At 36.5% G+C, this 22,568-nt stretch overlaps 1 protein-coding gene across 1 annotated transcript; it reads right to left on the bottom strand.

Moving 5' to 3' along the window:
* Window positions 1-9: 9 nt before the first annotated feature.
* Window positions 10-22,565, bottom strand: LOC127986209 (protein Shroom1). The gene is made up of 8 exons (XM_052588474.1): window positions 22,420-22,565; window positions 6,776-9,294; window positions 6,617-6,669; window positions 4,198-4,632; window positions 3,560-4,105; window positions 2,563-2,656; window positions 1,605-1,877; window positions 10-670 (listed from the first exon to the last, which is right to left on the bottom strand). The coding sequence occupies exons 2-8, from the start codon at window positions 9,206-9,208 to the stop codon at window positions 386-388; spliced, it is 4,119 nt and encodes a 1,372-aa protein (XP_052444434.1). The 5' UTR covers window positions 9,209-9,294; window positions 22,420-22,565; the 3' UTR covers window positions 10-385.
* Between the last annotated feature and the right edge of the window lie 3 nt (window positions 22,566-22,568).

Genomic DNA, 22,568 nt, shown 5'->3' with positions numbered 1-22,568 from the left:
AGACTCAAGTCGTTTCACCAGAGACATCTTTAAAGAGATTCTTCCAAACTGAATTAAAGTACTTGATCATTAAATACACATCCGACATGATAGTGGCAAGTGAAATTACAGGACAGAAGGGCATCAATGAAACAACAAAGCCCTGAAATTATTACAAATGAACATTTAGGATGCATTACAATATCCAAGTGCATGGTTCCTAATAAGAATGTGCAGTTTATTATCAAAGGTGCTTCTTTCTTTCCGTTTTTGGTCTTGATTTTAGATTGTCATTCATCTACTTGAAGATCTCATTAAAACCTTCCTGGGCTCTTAAATAAAGCTTTCGAAAGTCAGGATAACAGGATTCACAAATATCGAATGAAGCCTTGCATCACAGTCACTTTCAGGCGTTACAGAGCCATGTGCAGGAGTCTGATGGAGGCAAACTGCAGAGTAAGGCCTCCAGCTGCTCCTCTCCTAAACGCCGTTTCTCATCCAGGTCTTTCTGACGGATGAGTAGAGAGGCCTTGGTCTGAATGAAGCGCTGGTACTCCTGCAGCTGTGTGTCCGTCAGCTGTTTGGAGAGGAAGGTGGAGACCACGCGCTCCCGTCGCTCCAGGTTGTCCTTTAAGTCTTTGGCGTCCTCCCTCTGCTTGCACAGGAGACGGTGGCGGCTGTCCAGAGATTGCTGTGGATCGAGGAAAGTTGAGAGGATCACAATTCTGCTCATGTGTAACCCTAATAATAAGGGTCGATTTTCTGAAATTCTGAGAATTATACTTCATCTAGATGCTGAATAAATGATCTCTCCATTGATGTATGGCTTGTTATGATCTGATAATATTTGTCTGAGATGCAACTATTTGAAAATCTGGAGTCTGAGGAAGCAAAAGAAATCTAAATATTGAGAAAATCATCTTTAAAATTGTTCAAATTAATTCTTAGCAATGCATATTACTAATCGAAAAATACGTTTTGATATATTTACGGTAGGAAATGTACATATCTTCATGGAACATGATCTTTACTTAATATCCTAATGATTTTTGCCATAAAAGAAAAATCATTTTGACCAATACAATGTTTTTTTTTTTTAATTTAAAGCACAATCTTTACATTCTTATATTCAAAATATTTTTTCAGTGAAAAAATGGCCACTAGATGGCCTCAAAGATCTGACTGGAGCAAATGCATTGAAAAAAAGCTAATTTTCTTCTTTATGCATTTAGATATAGTATATTTAGACATTAACACCAAAAGGCACAATATAATTCAATATAATTCATACAATATAGTCATCGTTCTATGATGCAATAATCCCTGTCACTATTAATATTGTTACAGTTGTTGTGTGAATCAGTTTTTAAAACAGGAGTGAGCAACAGAAACCGTTCCTACAAATATATTCAAATATAATTTTAGTAAAGTTATAAGCTACACTGAAGCTCAATAGTTGTCAAAAAGATTCACAGTCAAAGACTGCATTGACTTCTTTATCTGTTTGCAATGGAAAACACTCATTGTACTGTGCATCTTGTTTATGGCATTAATCTTTTTTTTTTTAAAGTCTGTCGCTCTCAAAGCAACTTGAGCAGCCGTTCCGGCCTGATTCAGACACTCACTCTCTCCTCGGCGTCCATGCTGTCGTCTGCGGTGCTGAGGGCGTTCTGCACACGGGCCAGACGGGCCGACAGACACAGCAGCAGACTGACCACACGCTCCAGGTCCTCTATAAACTGTGTGTATCGCTCCAGCTCGGCTGACACACAGCGGTCTCGTACCAGAGCCTCCAGATCATGGCCTCGCTCTGCGTTCACCTTCTCCTCGCTCTGGACGCCGGAGCGCACTTCCTCCAGACACTTCAAGTGCTCCTGTATGTGTGCCATCAGCCGCCTCTGTGTGTGACCGGATGCCAAGAGGAACCACAGACACAGAGATAGGTTAATTTGGGAAAGCAGATAGTGTACGCTACATGTAAGAGTGCAGGTTTGTAAAGTAAAACCCCATGTATTTTCCCAGCAGACATTTATAAATCTTTCAGGAAAGAGCTACAAGGTAAAGACATATGCTTATCTAGAATCGAATCTGTAACTGTTGAAAAAAGAGGAGTTTAGGATATATGCTTAACTGTTTTAATACCTATTTGGGTTTATGCATATGCTTTATTTTTTAAGATTTAGTTTTTTATTTCCAAAGGCACTGTTACTTCCATAGCTATTCAAAGATTTGATTTCAAAAACAAAAAGCTGTCACAGCTATAAAATGGTTTCTTGATAAAAGATGTGCTAAAGTTTGATTTTGGAGGCGACTGTGCTTTAAAATTAATTTATTATAATCTTAGTTCAAGTGAAGTCTGACGGTAATCAGCATTGAGTACTGTTAAGTTATATATAAACCTGCTTGTTTAAAATGTTTCAAATTGGAAAAAAATATTAGAAATAAAAAATCAGGTACATTAATAAAGTTAAAACGTATTACATTTTAAATTGGGTAACTTGTAATCTGTAACCTATTACATTTCTAAAGTAACCTTCCCAACACTGTATATACATATTCTGTATTTTTCAGAAATAAGAGTACCTTTTTATCGATGATATCTGTGTTGCTCAGGACAGATTGATTGTTCACAGATGAGGAAAGGTTCAGTGGTTTCTCATCTACTGGCATCTCAGCGCTTTAAAAACAAAAACAAATATGCAAAATAAACATGCGGCGGAAGTGTCATATTTTAAAACTGATTTGAGTGAAATATGAAGAGCTCTGTATCAATCTCAAAATGTTCCAAATTCAATTCAAGTTTATTTGTAAAGCGCCTTTCACGATGCGAATCAATGCAAAGCAACTTATGTTTAAATTACGTTTTTACAATATGTTTAGTAGATGCTTTTCAGTGTTGACAGTGATGTCAAATAATGCACAAATACAATTATCACGCTTCACAAACACACAGCAGACTCCAGTCCAGGTTTAATATGCTAATAATGCAATAAACATTGAATACATATTACAAAATACAGTTTTTAGAAGTGAGAAAAAACATCAGGTTTAAGAACAGAATCATTGATTTTAACCCCTTTATAGTGCACGATCCAAACTTAAATTTTTATAATTCATGACTGAAAACATTTTGTAACATGATTTTGATGTGCCATTTACATGGTAATGCAATGTCTGATTTTAAAATGGGTTTTAAAGGATACATTTTGAGATTTTAAGTTTTCAGTTGATATATAACTTCTGATGATTTCTAAAATGTGATAGAGAAAAAGGCAATGAAGAATTCTTTTTTTTTTTTAACAAAGGTCAAAACTCCTGTTATAATTTAGATTTTTGAGGGTGCACTTGTCATAAATGAATCTATTACTTTTCCTAAATCATTTTTAACAAAAAACATTGGTAAAATAAATATTTGGGAGTCTTAGACCTTTCCAATGATATATAGTTTGCCAAGATTAGATTAGATTTAATTGTAATATAGAGAAGTAAATATAGGCGTCCCATATATGGGACGGGGTGACAGTTAAAGGGTTAATTATTTGCACAAGGACTAGATGCTTTTGTTGTGTGTATTCGTCACCTGTGAGCAGCTTCTTCTGGGTTAGTAACCCTCTGCTCCTGTTTGTTCCTGTAGTGCTCCTCCATTAGAAACGTATCCTCAGACAACAGCTGCTCCATCAGCATCAGTGCTGTCTTCCTATTGGTTATGGGGTAAAGAATGCGAGCTAACGATTGGTCAGCTGAGACCACGTCCCGAACCAGCACCTCCCACTCCAGTTTGTCCGCTGGACAGCTCCCTTCAGTCACAACAGCGCCGTCTTCCTTCTTCACGTTCCCGTCTTGTTCCCTATAAAGTGCGGGTGCCAAGCTGGCCTCGGTTTCCTGAATGCCAGGAGGTGTTGTGATAGACGTGGTTTTGTTCTTATCAGATGGGCTACACGGTGCGTTCTGGGGTTCAGCAGAAGTTGGTGTTTCAGTGGATGGCCAATAGTTTGCCTCCGTCTTATTTATCACAGAAGCGGAGATCCACAGACTGGGATCTGTCGTGACTCCGTGACCGAGAGAAACCTCTTGATTAGAGACAGATGTCTCAGTCTTATCTTGAGGACAAATGTCTTGTTGCTTGCTGTAATGTATCAAAATAAACATCATATTAAAAGGATGCTTTCAATACAGCCACACATACACACATCAAGTATGCAATGGATTCAGATATACCTGACTTCTAGCCTGGAGCGACTGGGCATCGACAGAGCCATGTCTTCTTTATCTTTTCGTCCATTGTCGTCTCTATGGATTTCATCATCACCAGATGACACACGCTTTACGAAAGGGGTTAGGAGTGGGTTCTCAGGGCCTGCCTGACAGTTTTCCATGTGTTCTCCAGAGCTGTGAATCCTCCTATGTGTGCGTCTTCCTTCAGCTAGAAATGACATCGTTCTCCTCTCTGTAGCAGGCATGACCTGTCCGCCCTGCACTTGATCAAGCTGCTCTGAACTTTTACTGAGAACTTCAGGTCTCGTGACCCTGGATACACCAAGCTCTTCCATAGATTTCCCTCTTGAAGCTCGGACTTGTACGTGCCGCTCATCAGGGACAGATGCTGTGTGACTCTGATGGACTACTGTGTCTTCCTCTATTTTCCTTTGAACACTGAAAAATAATTCAAGGGTTTCTGTTCAGTATAATGAAGAACTACAATGTCTTATTGTATATCTTTAGTTAAGCTTGATAACATTCAATTTGTGATAAAAAGTATATTATTTGAGAGCTGAGACTAAAGTAAAAAAAACAACAACAAAAAAACACAAAAGCTCTTTGCGATAAATGTAGAGAAGGCACATTACAAATAATGTTTGATGAAGGTTAAAAATGTGGACCTGGCAACCCTGAGTTGAACTACAGGGGTCAAATACTACCTGCGTTAACATCTCAATTTTTGGACCCCTTACCTGTCACCCCCCATTTTTGGCATGGAGACAGAAAAGGCATACCCAAAATAAAAAGGTTTCTGCTCATGATTCTTTCTGACTAGATACATAATCAACATATGTTCACAAAGCTAACACTTCAAAGTTTACTGTTCAGGAATCACTCAAACGTAAAAAATGTAAATATTAAAAACATTTTTAAAATGTATTAAAAAACTTGTTTATGTAGGATATGAGTTTAGAAACACAGTGTAGCTTAAGCCACAAGTCTACTAATGCTTCATTTGAAACTTCATAATATAATCTGTAAAACTGTGAATTTTAATGAAATATTTTCTAAGGCCATGTCATGTGATGTCATGTCAAGAGTTATGGCACTTGTCATCTTCTGTAAGCTCTCATGTAAAGCTGTCCTGTGTGCTATTATCTCATGTCTGGACTGGTAAACTCCCCCATTCATGATTCTATTGTTCTCACGAAACAAGTCTTTCACACCTCCGCCAGGAATGACACATTATCCGCATTATTCTTTTGTTTTTATTCCGCCATTATTAGACTTTGTTCTGGTATTTTAAGGTTTACCAAGCCACATCGCTTCAGTCCCAGTATGCATTTGCCACACTTTTATCAAAAGTCTCACTATAAAAATACAGCAAAACATTTTCTTACGACGTTACGAGAATTATTATGAAAAAATGTATTATGAAGAAGAACCGCAACTGTTATGTAGCTGCATTAGAGCTAACGTTAGCATCAAGCTACACGAGACTATTTATAAAAATATCAGTACACTTTTACTCAAAACTCACTTTAAACCCCAACCGAGTGTTTGTAATAACTTCCTTTTGCGATCACTTGTGGAATTTGGTTGTTTACTGTTGTAAAAATATGTTATTTATAGCCTTTTACATCACTGCACAAGTTAGCATTTCAGATGTACATTTTCAATATATTTTTTATAAAATGCCCCAAATCTCAAGAAAATCTCATACCAACAATTTACTGTCGTAATTGTTTTTAATATTTGGATATTTCATGGGTACAGAGGTTTATCGGTGTTGTTGTTTTCAGATATTAACACGGAAGTGTAACGGAAATGCGTCTCAGGATAGAGGGGGCGGTATATGATGCACAGTTATGATGGACTAGACACGGACGAATCACGTCTCTGTCAGCGCCAGCGTGCGCACGGCTCACTAAACACACAGAGAGAGCGCTAGGAGCGGCTCATTATCATAAGATCGCGTAAATCAGTGTAAAATGAATAGAAATTATAATTCTGTCTGAAGAAATATGAGGTAAAATCAGTAAATGTATCCATATATCTCCGTAGATATGCAACTTTGGACTATAAAACCTTACTATCGCTGTTCACTGAATCTATGTGAAAACAAATAAACCGCTGCAGACGTGACTGAATATGAATGAGTGGTGAATTTCTATTCTAAAAGTGACTCGTACATATAAGAGACAATAACAATAGACACGTTTTTTTGCACCCTTTTGATTGACAGGATATAATTTGGCAAATTTATCGGCTGTGTGTAATAATTTATCGGCTGTTTTTAAATTATCGGCCGATAATTTTTTAATCAGTCGATACTGATTATTGGCCCTTACATCTGTGCATCCCTAATAATAAATTCAGGACAGAGATCTCACTTCTACCGCTATCATACTCAACAATAAAAGCAATAATACTTCACCTTGAAATAGCCTTATTATGAATGGCTGAAAACTTGTCTGGATGTTTCCAAACCTGTAAAAAAAAAAAAAAGAATGCAAAAACAGCAATATGAAAATCTACATGTTAGTCGTGGATCATTCACATAAAACTGCAATTGTTTAAAATTTTTATAAGTTACCTGGAAAGCGTGGGGATTCGAGGTGCTTCGGGTACGAAAGAACTTGGGTTGTTCAGGCTGGTCCAGGAGACTCTCCACAGAGGCTGACTTCCCTGCTGTAGAGGACTCCTCTATCCAGCTGGACTGCCTTGAGTGCTTGGCAGTGATGAACTGGGAGTATTTAACAGAACTGGACACGGAGTCAAGAATCTGACCTGCGGAGAGAGGCCTGTGGAGCTTCTTGGAGTCCGACAGGCCAGAATTATGTCTGGAGCTCTCTGCAGTTGAATCCCTGTGGCTGGGTACTTGTGGAACGGGGCGCTGGGGCTCAGCGGCCTTTTGACCAGTTTTACGTTCCATGTATGCCACTAAGGCTTTATGCTGAAGGTGCTTCAGAGTTGGTCTTGAGAAAGTGGAGGCAGATTGAGCACGTCCCCGTGTTTCGAACACCTTCCGTCTAGCAGCCACTAGACTGTGATCTTCCTCCGAGAGAAGACAGTCTTCTTCATTGCCAAGAGAGTGACAGGTCACATGAGCCGGTTCATCTGCCAGCTGGTGTAGTTTCTCAGGTTCAGAGTGAGAGAGCTTCTTCTGATCCGCTGTCAAACGCTTCCTACTCCCTACCCGAGGCACCTGTGGTTGAGCAATATTCTGTGGCTTCTCTGTTTTTTTTTCAATTGCATTTTCAATCTCCTGACCAAGGTCCTTGCTGGACTCTTGAGGATTGTGTAGCGGTGGCATAGGAACAGCCTCCAAGTTGGGAAGTTTGTCTTGTAATGAAGGACCGGAAGGTTCGACAGAAAGCTTTTTGTCTGTCTGCTGCTTGATCCTGCGGGGCTGAGAAAGCTGCAAATCCCTCCTTTTAAATGAAGTCTCCCTCAAAACCTTGGATTGGGCATCTTTCAGTTTCTCCTTATAATACTTCTTGTAGGAGTCATCTAATGTACCACACAGGTAGAAGAATTCATTCGGCTGTTTATCTTTAGACATTTCACTCTGCCTATATTCGCTGCTGGGAGAGGCTTGCTCATCATTTCCAGATTTATCTTTATCTTTGACAGAGTCAGGATTCTTGACCTCTAAACCACAGTCATTATTGTTTTTGAACTTGTCTGTACATGACACCCTGCTTGCTCCTGTGAGGTGATATAACAGTGGGGTAGCCTCCTTGCTGATCTTGTCACTTGGGATATCCAGTTGGGGATTTCTCAAAGCTTTAGTCATCGGTTCCTCTTTCTTGGGGTGACTGGTATGGTCTTGCTTTATTTGAGCAGGGGTCATCGTTGTACCAACTGAATTGTCCTCCGGACCACAAAAGAAGATAGGGTGGCTGGTGGAGTGATGCCTGCCAGTTTCTCTACTCATGTCCCTCTGGTCATCCACATCTTCAGAAATGTCTGACTTGAAAGATGAATTAAGTGCCTTGTCATTAGGATGTTCCTCAACATCATTCTGAATGCTGAATTTGTGTTCCTCTTGGAAAAACAGTCTTCCGCTCGGACCATCAGGACAGCTCTGCCTTCGGCGCTGAGCTTTAGAAGACCACTCACTGGGGGTTTCCACGCTTGCACCGTCACCAACACCTTGCAAAACACTGGGCTCAGATGACTTGAAGACACCGGTAACAAAATAAAACGGTCCTTTGTGCTGAATACTCCCACTGATCATGTTCTGTGGCATATTGCAGGAACTCACAAAACACTGGTGCTCAGAAACAGGTCTACCATAAGCTGAATGCGACCTCTTCCGATAGGTTTCGGATTGGCTGCTCCTAGACTGCTGCAAGTGCTCTGGTTGACAGGTTTGCTGGGGGAATCTATTTAAAAGTCCTGTAGACTTTGGTGGATCAAGCATCTTGTCCTCCTGGTCTTGTCTGATGTGATTGTTAAGCTGTGAAAATGTGCGACCATAGACAGGCTCAGCCTGGACACCACAGACCTCTGAATTACTTGTCTGTTGTGAAGTAGAAAGGTCAGCAAGTTGTCCTTCTGGACTCTGACGTGCCCTTGAGTTTTCAAGGTTCCTGGTTGTTACAAAACTGTTCAGACGGGCAGGAGGAGGTGGTGGTGGTGGTGGTAATGGATGCGTATGAACTGGACCTTCATTGTCAGAGAAGCCACTGCTGCTCCAGTGATGTTTTTGTGCAACAGTTTCCATGGAACGGTAAAGGTGATCCATGCTCTTGGAATCTGAATTAAGAAAGTTTGGTTTGTATTTACCTTTGCAGTGCAAGTTTTGCGACTGGAGTTCATCCAGTAGAAAAGGAGAAGGGTAATCAGGGACTGTGGAACCACCGGAGAATGAGCTATAGGCTGAGTCGCCTTTGCTGTGGTGATGGTTATACTGATCAATACTACTACTGGACTTGGCTGGGGAAAGTCGACTGACTGGAAGACTCAGAGGGTGTAGGTCAAGGTTACTCATCCTGTCAAAGTGGAAATGATAGGAATCCATTTGGACTATGAAGTGGAACTGTGGACCCAGACTAAATATTTCCTTACTGTAGTTACAAAACCGAATCCACAGGAATTAGGCATTACCTGAGAAAAACAAACATAAGCAACTGTAGAACCGTCAGTTTGAAGAAGAAAAACAAGTCCTACCACAATACAGATTTATTTTGCATTAACTAAATTACTAGATCTACATTGATTGGTGTTAATGCTTAAGCTGTTAAGTACACTATGTAAGTATAGTATGCTACTATCCCTGCCCCTTTTCACTACTTAACACCGTGTCCCATAGACCATAGAGAAAGAAGGAACGACAAGTCTCCACTTCCTTTCACTATAGAAAAGTAAAGCCAAAGCATCCAAGTATGGATGCTGTCATTTTGCCAATTTGACGTAATTTGGAGCTAGAGTCTAACAGACAGTATTGATTCATTTGGAGCCAGAGACTGTGCAGTAGTTATAGTGAAGTAGAGCCTCGGTTTCAAACTCCAGCAAACCCAATCGCAAGCTCACAATCATGACACCACCTCCCATTTTTATAGCATCAAATAACTAAGAGCAAACTTATTGGAAAAATGAACACTTTAACATACACTTTAACTTTGTATATATATATAGGTGACTTGACTTGACAAGTACCTGTGATTATCACTGTCATAGTTTGTATGTTGTTGTTGCAGACGTGACATCACAGAAAATAGGAATTGTTTTTGAAACAGAATCCCCCGTCACTTGTTTTGTGTCGCAGCTGGTTAAGAGAGAAACAGTGATTAACGTGGAAAATATACCTTCACGTGTCACGGCGTCATGTTGCGTCTGGTTAGGACACGGTTCAAGGAAAGCTGTGATTTCATTATGAATGCACAACTTACTTTATTCACACTACTATACTACAAAATGGCAGAATACCTATGAGAGATGTGTGTGCATTACAACTCCCTCCCCTGTGTTTGAACTCCAGTCAAGTGTAGTACTTGGTACAATGCAGTACTTTTAAAGTCCCCTATGATAATAACGAAGCAATCTGATTTTAGCCTTCATGTGCAAAATTCTTGTAATACCAAGCTCTTTCCTTGAGCCCCATTTACCAGCTCACTGTAAGGATGACTTAACCTAGTAAGTTCTTTAAAGGACGCTTGGAAGCTTGTATGACGGAAACTGATGAAACTGGTTTGAATGTTAAAACTGCATATTTTTAGACACACTATAGAGATAGGAGCATGCAATTAGATTTTACTAAACTTTTTTTTTCTTTTTTTTTAAAGAAACAAAAGATATAAAATAATGATCAAATAAAAAAGTGATCAATGATGACATCTTTAATGAGAGTCCTCAGGAACAGGTGCTTGGATGGGGGACTGATTGAAAAATGTCTGGAATGCAATTTTAACCAGGCTGAAACATTTTGGCAGTAATCATGTGAGAACTCTTAGATGGATTATGTACTTTAGATAAATTCAATGAATGCCGGATTTATAAAAGATTCCACCTTAAATGTATATATGCAAGTCTTTAATCCATTCAAGCTGTAGGCATTACTTTTAGATATACTAGTCAGCATTTGAAGTGGATCAAAACCTTTCAGCACAGTTCTCCTAAAACCAAAATGTGTAACTGAATATGTTATTTTGAACCTGGGTGATTCTTTTATCACCAGACAACAGTATTGAATTTTAAACATGCTCCCAGAAAACAAACACTGTTTTTTTGATTGACCGTGAGAACATTATGCTCTATTTACATATTGAAGTATATAAACATGGGTGTTTTGTGCAGGAAATGCTGCATAATGTTCTATGCATGAGTACAGAGAAACATTCAAGTGGAAGGAAGCGCAATGCAAGCTAGCGACGATATGCACAAGAGCTAGAGGAAACTTCAAAAGGTTTTATATCCGGGACAAACTTTTTTTGATCACCATTCAGTATAAATTTATAAAGCATGCTGGTCTGCATCAGTGGCATACTCCTCTCCTGTCAAAAGATGTATACTACTGTATGCTAACTGCAGTGAGAAATCACACCAGGCTTCTCAGAGTAAGAGTTTAGAAAACCCAAGACTTCAAGAGAGAGAGAAATAAAGTAGACTTTAAACTTCTCTGCAGGCATATCCTGGAAAACATTCTCCTCAGCGCAGCAAATCTCTCCTCAGACAAACGCCGGCAGGATGGGCCTCCTGTCTGTGACGTCCACCCCCAGAGCACACAATGGGTGCAGCAGAGGGAATATTTCACCGCTGATAATGCTGTCTGAGGAGTGAAAAAAAGGCATTGCATTCCTGGCCACCGTCAGAATAAAGTGGGCCCCGGTGCCATTTATTCCCAGAGTCCTCTGCACGGAGAGAGCTGCCAAGCAGGACGTTTCCATCGCAGACTCTCTCAGAGATGGGCCGACCCTGCCCTCGAATACTGTAAAGGCTTCGTCATCCTGCGCATTATTCCATTCAAAATCATTTGAGCTGGTAGCACAAGAAGAACTTATGTAGCTTGTCGCAGGAAATGTTATTGTGTTACCAAAAGAGAAATCGACATAGTTTCTCCCAAACAACAGGAAGATTTTATTTTAGTAATCTTACATGTGTCTGCTCTCAACAGTTTAGAAAAGCTCTTTTCTGCAACTAAATGAATGAAAGTTTAAATAAAACGAATAAAATAGGGTCCATAAGAAATCTGTTTTTTTTCCTAAATTTTTATAAACTTTTTTAACAAATATTGATAAATCAAAAGCATTTTTAATTAATTGATTTTTAGAAAATTATAATAAATTATTATTGTTTTATTTCTTCAAATAAATTTTGTTGAGCATTTAAATGTTTCTGCTAAATAAATTCTGGTAAATATTCCTTTAAAATTAAAGTTTTAATAATACATTTAGTAGTAGCAGTTATTATTCGAATTATTACATTAAGCAATATTTCTGTCAAAGTTTCTTCAAGTTAAACCAAACTTTTATTTTGAAGGGTTGCTGTTTGTATATAATATGATGACAGTTTTTTCTCAAAAGAAATGGTAAAATGCTCATGAAGTGATTCTCAGAGCAGTTCTAGAGATCACATGTATGTGTTCATGTACTCATATATTGAGGTGACTTTTTATCTCACAATTCTGACTTTTTTCTTTCAGTTGCGAGTTTTAAAGTAAGAATTGTGTAATATATAAACATAAAACTCAGATTTGGACTTTATAACTCACAATTGAAAGTCTCAGAATTATGAATAAAGAAGTCCAGATTTTGAGGTATAAACTCACAAAAGTCAGACACTCCAAAACGAAACTAGATTCAACATCTCTTCTTCGTTGTGAGGAGTCCGGCGCAGGTAATTACTTCTCACACTCCCACCTCACAGATGAATTCACTAAAGCCTCTGACAAACAAAGGTGAGCTATCATCACCTGTTCTCATAAACGGTGATGAGATCTCTTCACAAAACAAGATCATACGCTGTTGACATGTGCAATTAATGAAGAAAGAGCCAACTATTTCATAATTACATTCATAAATAATGTGAATTAACAGAGAACATTAACAAACATTAGAAACACTATAAACATCCCTTCACTCCACGACAAACCTTTACATTTAATAATGAATGAAAAGAATGAAAAATATACGTATAAACAAACATTAATTATTGCATTCACTATATAACAAATGTCTTTTAGACAGCTTACAGCAAGTTACAGTAAGATACAGATGATAAGAAACATGACCTACTGAAAATACAGTAAGTTTGATTAAAAAAATTTTTTTTTAAGATATTGGTTTTGTATTTTTTTACTGTGGATACTGCAATTTGTTAAAAACCTAAATAAAAAATAAAACAAGCAGTAAGGTAAGAATCACATAACAGAAGATAAGATCAGATCACCAGTTTGAAGATAAAGTAAAGCATGAGGAACTACATCTGAAATTGCCTGAAGAAAAAAAAATAACTATAACATCCTCAGTTTTGACCAATATTTATTATTTTTTTATTAAAACTACAAATCTTTTTTTTCCCTTCTTGTTTAAAGCTCAAATTAGGCTGCAATATTTAGTTTATGATAATATCACAATTGCTGTTTTCGTGAAGCGTGAGCTGACATTATAAAGTATTAAAAAAAAAGGTAACACTTTAGTATAGGGTCCAATTCACACTAATAACTAGTTGCTTATTAGCATGTCTATTATTAACATATTGGCTGTTTATTAGTGCTTATAAAGTACATATAATGCATGACATCCATAATCCTACCCAATAACCTAAACTTAAGAACTACATTATAAACTATAAATAAACAGCAAATAAGGGGTTAATTGAGGCAAAAGTCATATTTAATGGTCAGTTAATAGTGAGAATTGGACCCTAAAATAAAGTCTGACCTTAAAAAAGTATCCCTGTATGTTTTTTTATATTTATAATAAGTAAATGATAGAGTTAAGTAGTATTAACAGAAGAATATTAGTTTTCCTGAATATTAACAAGTGAGCATGATCACTGTAGATCCAGAAAAACTGTTTTACAGATGCACATGAAAACCACGAAAGGGCAAGTAAGAACTAGGCTAAACTCTAACCAGGGGTTGTTTTGTGACAAATTACGACACATTCTTAACATCGCCTCGCTTAGGTTACAGGACAAGGTGAAGAAGTGTAACAAAATACAGCAAACGGATGTGTCGGGGGGAAATGGCCCACTTTGAGATGGGACTTTCTTTATGTTCCCTTCCTGAAGAATATGTAGTGGTCGTCCTTTATAGCAAGAACACAACAGAATAAAAAGTAGTGGGATCTTACTAGAAGCAGTATGCTTATTGTCAGCCGTGATAAGGATACTGTGAGGAATAATGGTGGTCTCTCATTACCAAAAAACTCACAACAAGAAGCCATGAGAGCACAGGAAACACAGCAGGTAAATGAAGGGAAAGGCACAAAAGGAGTCAGGATGAGAAAAGGGCGAAATCTTTTCTCGAGGCGTTCCAGTGATCTAACGCACCGCACAATTCAGTGATGTCACCGATAGTTGAGAACATAACAGGCCTGATTATAGTCAAAAAGAAGGAGCTTGGTTTCCTTGCGTTCCTAGAGTCATAAAGTCATCTATTTCCATCCAAAATGTTACTGTTTTCCGTATTCTATATTGACTTGACTATATTAACTCATTAACTCATTTTTTGTGATCATTATTAATAGGGATGGGCAACATACCAGTAGAAATTATACTTAAAAATATGCTTAAGTGAAATCAAACAGCTGAGAAAGAAAACACAAGTGGTAGTAACAGTGTATCGGATCTGGGCAGCTCTTAAAGTGACAGCGGTCTAATATTCCTGCTGTCTGTCATTCATGTTAATCAAACAACAAAAGACAGAAAACGCCTTAATGCTCGACTAAATCACCTTTGTAACTTTATTAAGATGAAATATATATATTTAATTTACATATAATTTTTAATGTATATATATTTTTTTATACATTTGAATACTTTATACAATGTAGCCATTTTATTCATTTGTTCTACTGTATTTTTTTGTCCCATTGTTTGTAATTAGTTTATTATTTTAATTTAATTGCTGACTGGTTACTTGTCTTCAGTGTGTTTGAGTTTTTATTTTTATTTTTTTAGGCTAGTATTAATTTTTTGTGATTTTCTTTTTTTTTGTGATTGACACTGGTAACAAAGATTATGCAATTGCTAAGGTATACATTTTTGATATCATAAAGACCTAATTTAAAGCAAAAATAACTATATTGTGATATACATTGTTACAATGAAATAAAATTACTGATATCATGACATAAGATTTTGGTCCCCTAATTATTATTAATAATAATAATAATAATAATAATAATATTATTATATTGAGTACTGATGTGTTTTATGATAGTGAGATGGTCAGAGTTTTATAAATCAATAGGGATATAATGATTTATGATACTGATTTAAAAATACGATTTTCTCTTTTTTTTTTTGACAAAATGAAATTCAATACAAATTATAAACAGAAAGGTGTTCTTTTATCATTTCTCAGACCAAAAGCTGCACATTTTTGAGTTTTAAGAACACTATTTATCTATAAATATTACAATGACATGGTTGTCTATAGGAGAGTAATGGTAATGCAGTTATATGCCCTAAAATTCAAGATATGATAGCAAAACTGCCCTGTTTAACAACTACCTATTAATAAGCAGCAAATCAGGAGTTTATTAAAGCAAAAGTCGGAGTTAACAGTGACTCTCTAAACGATGAAATGATGAAATTTCATTGGCTATATAAAGAAGTTGGCATGAATTCTGCATACTTCAAGAAACTCACACAACCCGACAGATGCGTGCTTGTGCACGGTCACTTCTCATGTAACCGAATGACGACTAGCTAACAGCAGGCACTCTTGTTGAGTCCTTATCAGTGGTAAAGTGATTACATGGGATGGGAATGTGCAAGATAAACTTACACATGCAATGCAAACACATACAGTATTATGTCACATTGACTCGGGTTGTTAGCATTCATGACTCGACTTTCTCTGATGATTCAACTTCAGTGGCTAATGTTACTGATAAGACCTGTGCTGACTAGGACTCGTCACATTATGAGATGGCTTGATTACACTAAAATATTAGTAAGGACAAAGTTTCATTTTTATTCTCCTTTCTTCAGAGAGGAACTCAATGACAACACTTTACAAGGAAATACTGCAAGTCACAGACAAAAATCTGCAAGGTGCACTTTTCTCCTTTTGCAACTCTGTTGGAAAATAAGCTGGAAACAGATAAGTAATGCTACCGGGGCTGTAGTTCTCACATTACATTCTCGGAGAGGCCAAGTCAGGTACAGGTGCGATCAGGTGACACTCACCTGTCAATCAAACTCAGCACAGTCAGACTACGTCTACAATACACACAGATCTGTGGAGAGCAGGTGCATTCACACACCAGAATGGTTCCAGGTACCAAACATTTATAGTCAGATCCTTCTTTTTTCTGGTTTGAAGGCTTTTGATTAATTGATTAGATCAGCCCTAAAACACACACACACTTAAAAAAAAAAAAAAAAAAAAAAAAAATGCACCTCAAGAGAACTTCTTCCAAATTATGTCAGGTCTTCGTTTCTCTCAAAATCAAAAGAAAGAAATAAACTTTATTTTTTGCATTATAGTTAACGGAAATTAAAATTAAAACCATAAAAAAACATTAATTAATTAAAATTAATGTTAATTGAAATAAATAAATGAACACTTTATTTATTTATTATTATTTTAGCTACTAGCCAAGCGAATACGTAATTTAACATATTAACAAAAATGATTTCCGAAGGATCATGTGACCCTTTACACTGGAGTTATGGCTGATGGAAATTAAGCTTTGCATCACAGAAATAAAATACATTTTAAAGGATATTAAAATAGAAACAATTATTTAATATTCTAATAACATTTTGCAAGATTACAGTTTTTTTCTGTATTTTTTATCAAATAAATGCAGCCTTGAGGAGCAGAAAAGACTTCTTTAAAAACATTACAAGTCTTACTGATCCCAAACTTTTGAACAGCAGTGCAGATATATATATATATAAATTAGATTTCTGCTGAAATACATATAGGACATTTATCTGTAATAGGAAATACTTTTGCATTAAATGTAATGGTCCAGTAAACTTCATTTTCATTAAGCAAAATAAAGTTCCTTTATTCTTCTTTTGTTTTCAGGGTGAAATATAGTTTGGACATTGTGTGTTTTCTCTTTACTCTCGCCAAGCCTTGAATGTCAGGTGAAGACACAACCTTAACGTCTGACTGTTCAAACATTCCTTTCTGGATTCCTGTTCACTGACCTTGAAGCAAACTATGGCAACATTACGAGACCAAGACTAACATTTGCATGTGTTCCTCACAAATTTGACTTGCAAATGAAAACAGTTTGATCAGCTGAAGAGATTGGTATGGCACATGTCCTCTGATTGGTTTAGAAGGACACAGAGGAACCACTATAACTCATGTGCTGACACTCCTGAGAAACATTATCTCAGCCAGATCAAACCAGTCAAGAACATTTTCCCACCTGTTGACATCGCCGAGGTGTCACACATAACTGCTCTTCTATGCTGGAAGTCAAAATCTTCCTAATATTTTCCCCTTGTGCTACAAACAAAATAAAAAATAAAAAAAATAAATACATTTAAATAAACAAAGAAACTAGTTTCTAGCCTTTTTGTAATAATCAATTCCAAACATTCTATCAAACTAATAAAACATTTATTTTAATAAATAATTATGCCAACTAAAAATGTGAAAATACAAACACATTCTCTTCTTGTCATCTTATAATACTTTACCTTTTTTCTCAACTTTAAAGTCTTAAATTACTTAAAATTTGTGGTTAGTAAAAACATTTCCATACAATCCTGGATAATTTCATGTACACTGTTAAGGGATCTTTAGCGGTTTCTGTTCAGACTGTAAAGCAAAAAAATATACAACAATAATCTAGAAGAAATTAAAATGCTAAAAGAAGAAAATGGGGAAATCTGTTTTTTGGATGTGAATGAATTAAAGGGAACTCTTGGATAAATAGATTTATCACATCACTGGATTTTTGTCGATGTGCTTCGAAAGATTACAATCTTAACACATAGCACAAGTGTGTTTTCTTTTTGAAGGACAAAAACCTGTTCAGCTGAACGGCTCAAAAAGATCTCCTGAATGAAAGTACAGCTAATGGAAAGTTCAGCTTAACTAGCGGTTCCTTCTTTTGACTGCGTAAGATACTTGAAACTCAACACAAAGGCCTTCAAGGTTACAAAAGATCATATAAGATAATAGATGTTATTTAAATTCTAATATGGAAGGAATGTGACAAATGTGTTCCATCCCTGCGCTTCTGCTAATTACAGCAATGACAAAGAGCAGCCATTACAGCAAGAGAAGAGAGAGAATAAAAGACTGCTGCACGGCCATAGTTCAGCGCTTGTGAACTTTACCACCTGGCATTAGTTCAGAGATGCATGACTGTAGAGAGGGAAGAAAAAGATGAAAACGTGGAGGAGTGGAGGAGGCACACGGTGCTGCTGGTTGTGTATCTTGGAATATGCTTGAAAGGCTCTGTGATTTCAGGATAAATGTCAAGTCTACCACACATCAGCTTTCTGAAGAGCTCGGTTATGAGCTACAAATGACACATTAGCCACATGATGCAACTAAGTGGAGGAACCTTTTAGAAACCGAAGCTCGATCCGACAGCGAACACAGCTTGCAGTATGATTGATAACTTATTATTGGTTTGATTCACCCCCAAATGCATGCAATGCCAGAGTTTGTTTTACTGCCATTAGAAAGTGGTGCGATATTTGGTGGTATTTTCAGTAGATTCTCCATAATGAACCTAACTGGGTTTATTCTAATGCCAGACGTCTCATTGTCCTACACTGGGCTTGTGTTAATGCTGGATCACTCAGAGACGCTGAAGCATTCGCTCACATTCTCCAGGGATTCCTCTGAGCTTGAGATGTCTGGATCACGCTGCTTCCTCTTTATGAGCTGCACTAGTTCATGTAGACAGACAGCGCTCTCATTTAATGAATTACAAGAGGGTCACATGATCATGAGTGCTGAAGAACGAAGGGACATGAAATGCCGAGATATAAACACTACTTTCACCTCCTTTTCACTTCATATGATAAGTACTTTACCAATATTTTTCCTGATCATGCAAGTTCCCCGTTCATTCAGAACTAGGTTTTTTCAAAGGCTATTGGAGATCAATTCATTCTTTCACTCAGTTAGTTTTGGATAAACATTTTGACCTGAGTAACAGTTTATATTTGTGAAATGATATTGATAACTTACAGTTAGATCAGAAAAAATGCAGGTTAGTTATTTTGATATCTTATTTTGCAAAAAAAATGCATACTTTTATATTGGAAGAATGTTTCCCCTCCATCTCTTAAGACTTTTTTTGACCAATTGTCTTCATTTTTGCTATTAGAAAAATTAACTTTGGAGAAATATAACCGTGGCCATCTCTTTAATGAATTTTGGTGCCCTTTACTTTTGGGTATTGGAAAATGATATGACCTTGTAGATCAAGTTCTGTATACTTGCTGTTCAATTATTATTATTATTTTTTATTTTATGTGTTTTTTTATTTTATTTTTTATTTTTATTTTTTTTCCTTTTTTGATTTTTATGTTGTTGTTATATCCCTATGTGGGTGGAAAAATGTTTAAAGGAAAGTCGTATACAGAAAATGTGTTAACCTTAAAATCAGGGATTTTTCTTTTTTTTTCTCTGTATGTTATATAAATGATTTTCTTTTGAAAAATAAATAAATAAATAAATAAAAAGAACTATGTTTTCATTTTTTGGTTAAAACCTTCTTTTGCTTCACATTTTAATCAACCGACTGAACTGACAGTGTGTATGGAAATAAAATAATGACAATGCTTATTGAAAAATGCACATATTAAAAAAGTTTTTTTTTTTTTTAAAGTGAACTCTGGAAGGTGGAATATGGATTATTGCATTTTTTAATTGAATGAAAGTGTGCATGAAATGTTTTGAATTTAAATATTCACAGATCAAATATATAACCATTTCTGTCCCTAAAAATGCAAGCCCTGATAATACAATGCATACTGTTAATGCAATAAATTATTTTTTTCAGTTATAGCAATTCAACATGCTTTTTATTTCAGATATTTTTGGCATTATTTTACTTCCATAAATTTGGCATAAGTTGAACGCTAGTAAAGAATTTTGAGGTTGCTTTTGTTTAAAAGGGTTTGGTTTCACATGATAATTTAATTGTTTTATAAAAAGAAGGGAAAATGTAATTAATAATCAATAAATATTAATAATACAATTTTTTTTTACATATTCATCTATTTGTTCTTCATTTATTTGCTGTGAGATTTGTACTATTATACAAATAGTAATATATTTCTTAGAAATAACAATAATAGCCTAATATTCGTTTTAATATATAATAGCCCCTCTTAGACGGCTTCAGTTGATCTGAAAATATTTTGACTTACGACAAAACTAAATTTACTTAAATAACATTCAAATGTTAGGCCTGTTATGGACTGTTCACCAAAAAATGAAAATGTTGTCATTATTGGTCAGCCACTGATAGTATGGAAAAAAATACTGTGGAAGTCAATGGCTGCCAGCATCTCGTTTTGGTTACAAACATTGTTCAAAAGAACTTCTTTTGAAGAAAGAAACATATACAGGTTTAGAGCTGTTATGATGTGGCTGCTAGAAACAGTAATTATAGATTGTGATGGAAATGAATGCAAAACACACTATGTGTTAATGACGACTGACAGATACTAATCAAAACACAGGGCTATAAGTGACTACACAAAAACACAGGTGAACACAATTGGCTACTACAGAAACAAACAGGCACGTAATCAGAAACTAAGAAACAGAGGACACAACAGAGTATCAAATGAAAAGTCAACTGAGCAGAACATAAACAGTGACATGAAGGTGAGTACTAATGACAAAATGATCATTTTTGGTGAACAGTCTCTTTTAGGTGTGGTCAGACAGATTTACTTCTTAAATACGCCACACAAAAATCTGCACAACATTAAACCGTTTATTCACTGATAAGAAGAGATTCACATCATGTTGTTCTAAACCTGCACAACTTTCTTTGTTTCATGAAACACAAACACATTATTTACTAATAATGTAGATTTCATATTAAACATTCATTTTATGTAAAGTTTTATTTGTAATAATTTTGGAGCACGGTCGTCATAGCTCGCTAATCATTTTCATTATATAGAAAAGGCCAGCCGTCTGACAAAGTCTTTAATCATTTCTTCTTTTGTGCTCCACACTCATACAAATCTAAAAGAGGAATGAAGTTTCATTTTCAAATGAACGACTCATTTACCTGGAGGTTAGACAGCAGTCACATCTGGCCAAACTGCTAACCGTTTCACAATATTTATTACAACAAAAGCTCAGGTGACTTTGCACCGGATCTGTTTACCGTCATGCCTGCCTGACATCTGCCCATAATGGCCTTTATAAAGCGTGTAACTGACCCATGTGGCACATTCCATGTGAGTGTGTCAGCATTTTCAAAACACACGGGAGACTTGTTTTAATGTAAAGCCGCATTCAAAGGTTTTAAATGATTAGTATTCTTCTTTTCTTTCTTTTTTTTCACTCAGAAGATCAATGTCAAAAGCTGCTGTTCAAGATGCATTTAACAGATAAACGAGTTTGTGAGCCTGGATAAACCAGTTTGCATTGAGGATGTACTAAACGTTAAAGTAACACCCAAACAATAAATGTATTGTCTCCATACAAAAGGACATTGCTGAATATTACATAGCGTGTAAATGATTATTAACAGACAATCCTTAAGTGATATTTTACAGCATGCAAGCATAATTGCACCTGTAACAGAAACAGGTGTTTTCAACGACAGTGCAAGCAAGGGAGACATCTTTGTTGTTGCTGCTAAAGAGCAGTAAAACTTGCTTGTGTATTCTCTGAATCTGGAAGGTGTGTCTACCACAAGAGCGAGACAAGGCTGCAGTGTGTGTGTGTGTGTGTGTGTGTGTGGCAGGTTTTTTCAGTAGCAGCAGCTGCATTTGTGTTTATGTGTGTCTTGCATGCAACACAACTCCTGACCCGTCAGAGCCTGCTACAGCATGGAGGAAGACTTCAACACAAGACGCTCAAGTTTTCACCCCTTTAAATTCATCTCACATATTACTTGGCTTACTGTATATTTCTACTAAAGTGGACTGTGACCCAGAAACAAAACAGAGTGATGCAACATATTTGTTATGAACAGACCCTGTGCCAAAGTATACTGCAATCCTCTTATTTCTCTTTCTACCTAATTATTACATACATCAGCTGAAAAAATGTTTCAAACCTAGACTTAAATGGGTTAAACTGGTGTTATTCCCCTATTGTTTGTTCTCAATATTAGAAAGTAGATGGTCAGAATCTGATTACATATTGCTACAGCCTTACACTTATTAAAAGCCCGTGTTAAAAGTAGACTACATACATCTGAGTGTACATCTATATTCCACTATAGAGTTCCTTTTAAATTAAAAGCATTGCTCATAATTGCTATACTATATCATACAGCTACATCGTTTAGTATCCACCTGTTGCTGTGAGCCGTGGACCGAAACTATCGTATTTACAACACGATACCAGCACTTTTAACTCTTAACTCAAACTCTTACCTGCACGCTTCTGTCAGGATGCGACTCATAACAGCAGCTGTCGGGTTAACGCCATAAACTGAGTGTTTTAAAGCATAACTCCGTGCGTCTTGAAGCAAAGTGAAGCGACTGCCAGCGAGCGGGGGCGGGGCCAAAGAAGGGGGCGGGGC

The sequence above is a fragment of the Carassius gibelio genome, chromosome B21 (assembly GCF_023724105.1).
Source record: "Carassius gibelio isolate Cgi1373 ecotype wild population from Czech Republic chromosome B21, carGib1.2-hapl.c, whole genome shotgun sequence".
In the NCBI taxonomy this organism is placed as follows: domain Eukaryota; kingdom Metazoa; phylum Chordata; class Actinopteri; order Cypriniformes; family Cyprinidae; genus Carassius; species Carassius gibelio.
Note: the sequence above shows the minus strand (reverse complement) of the source record. Positions and strands in the feature narration are given on the sequence as shown.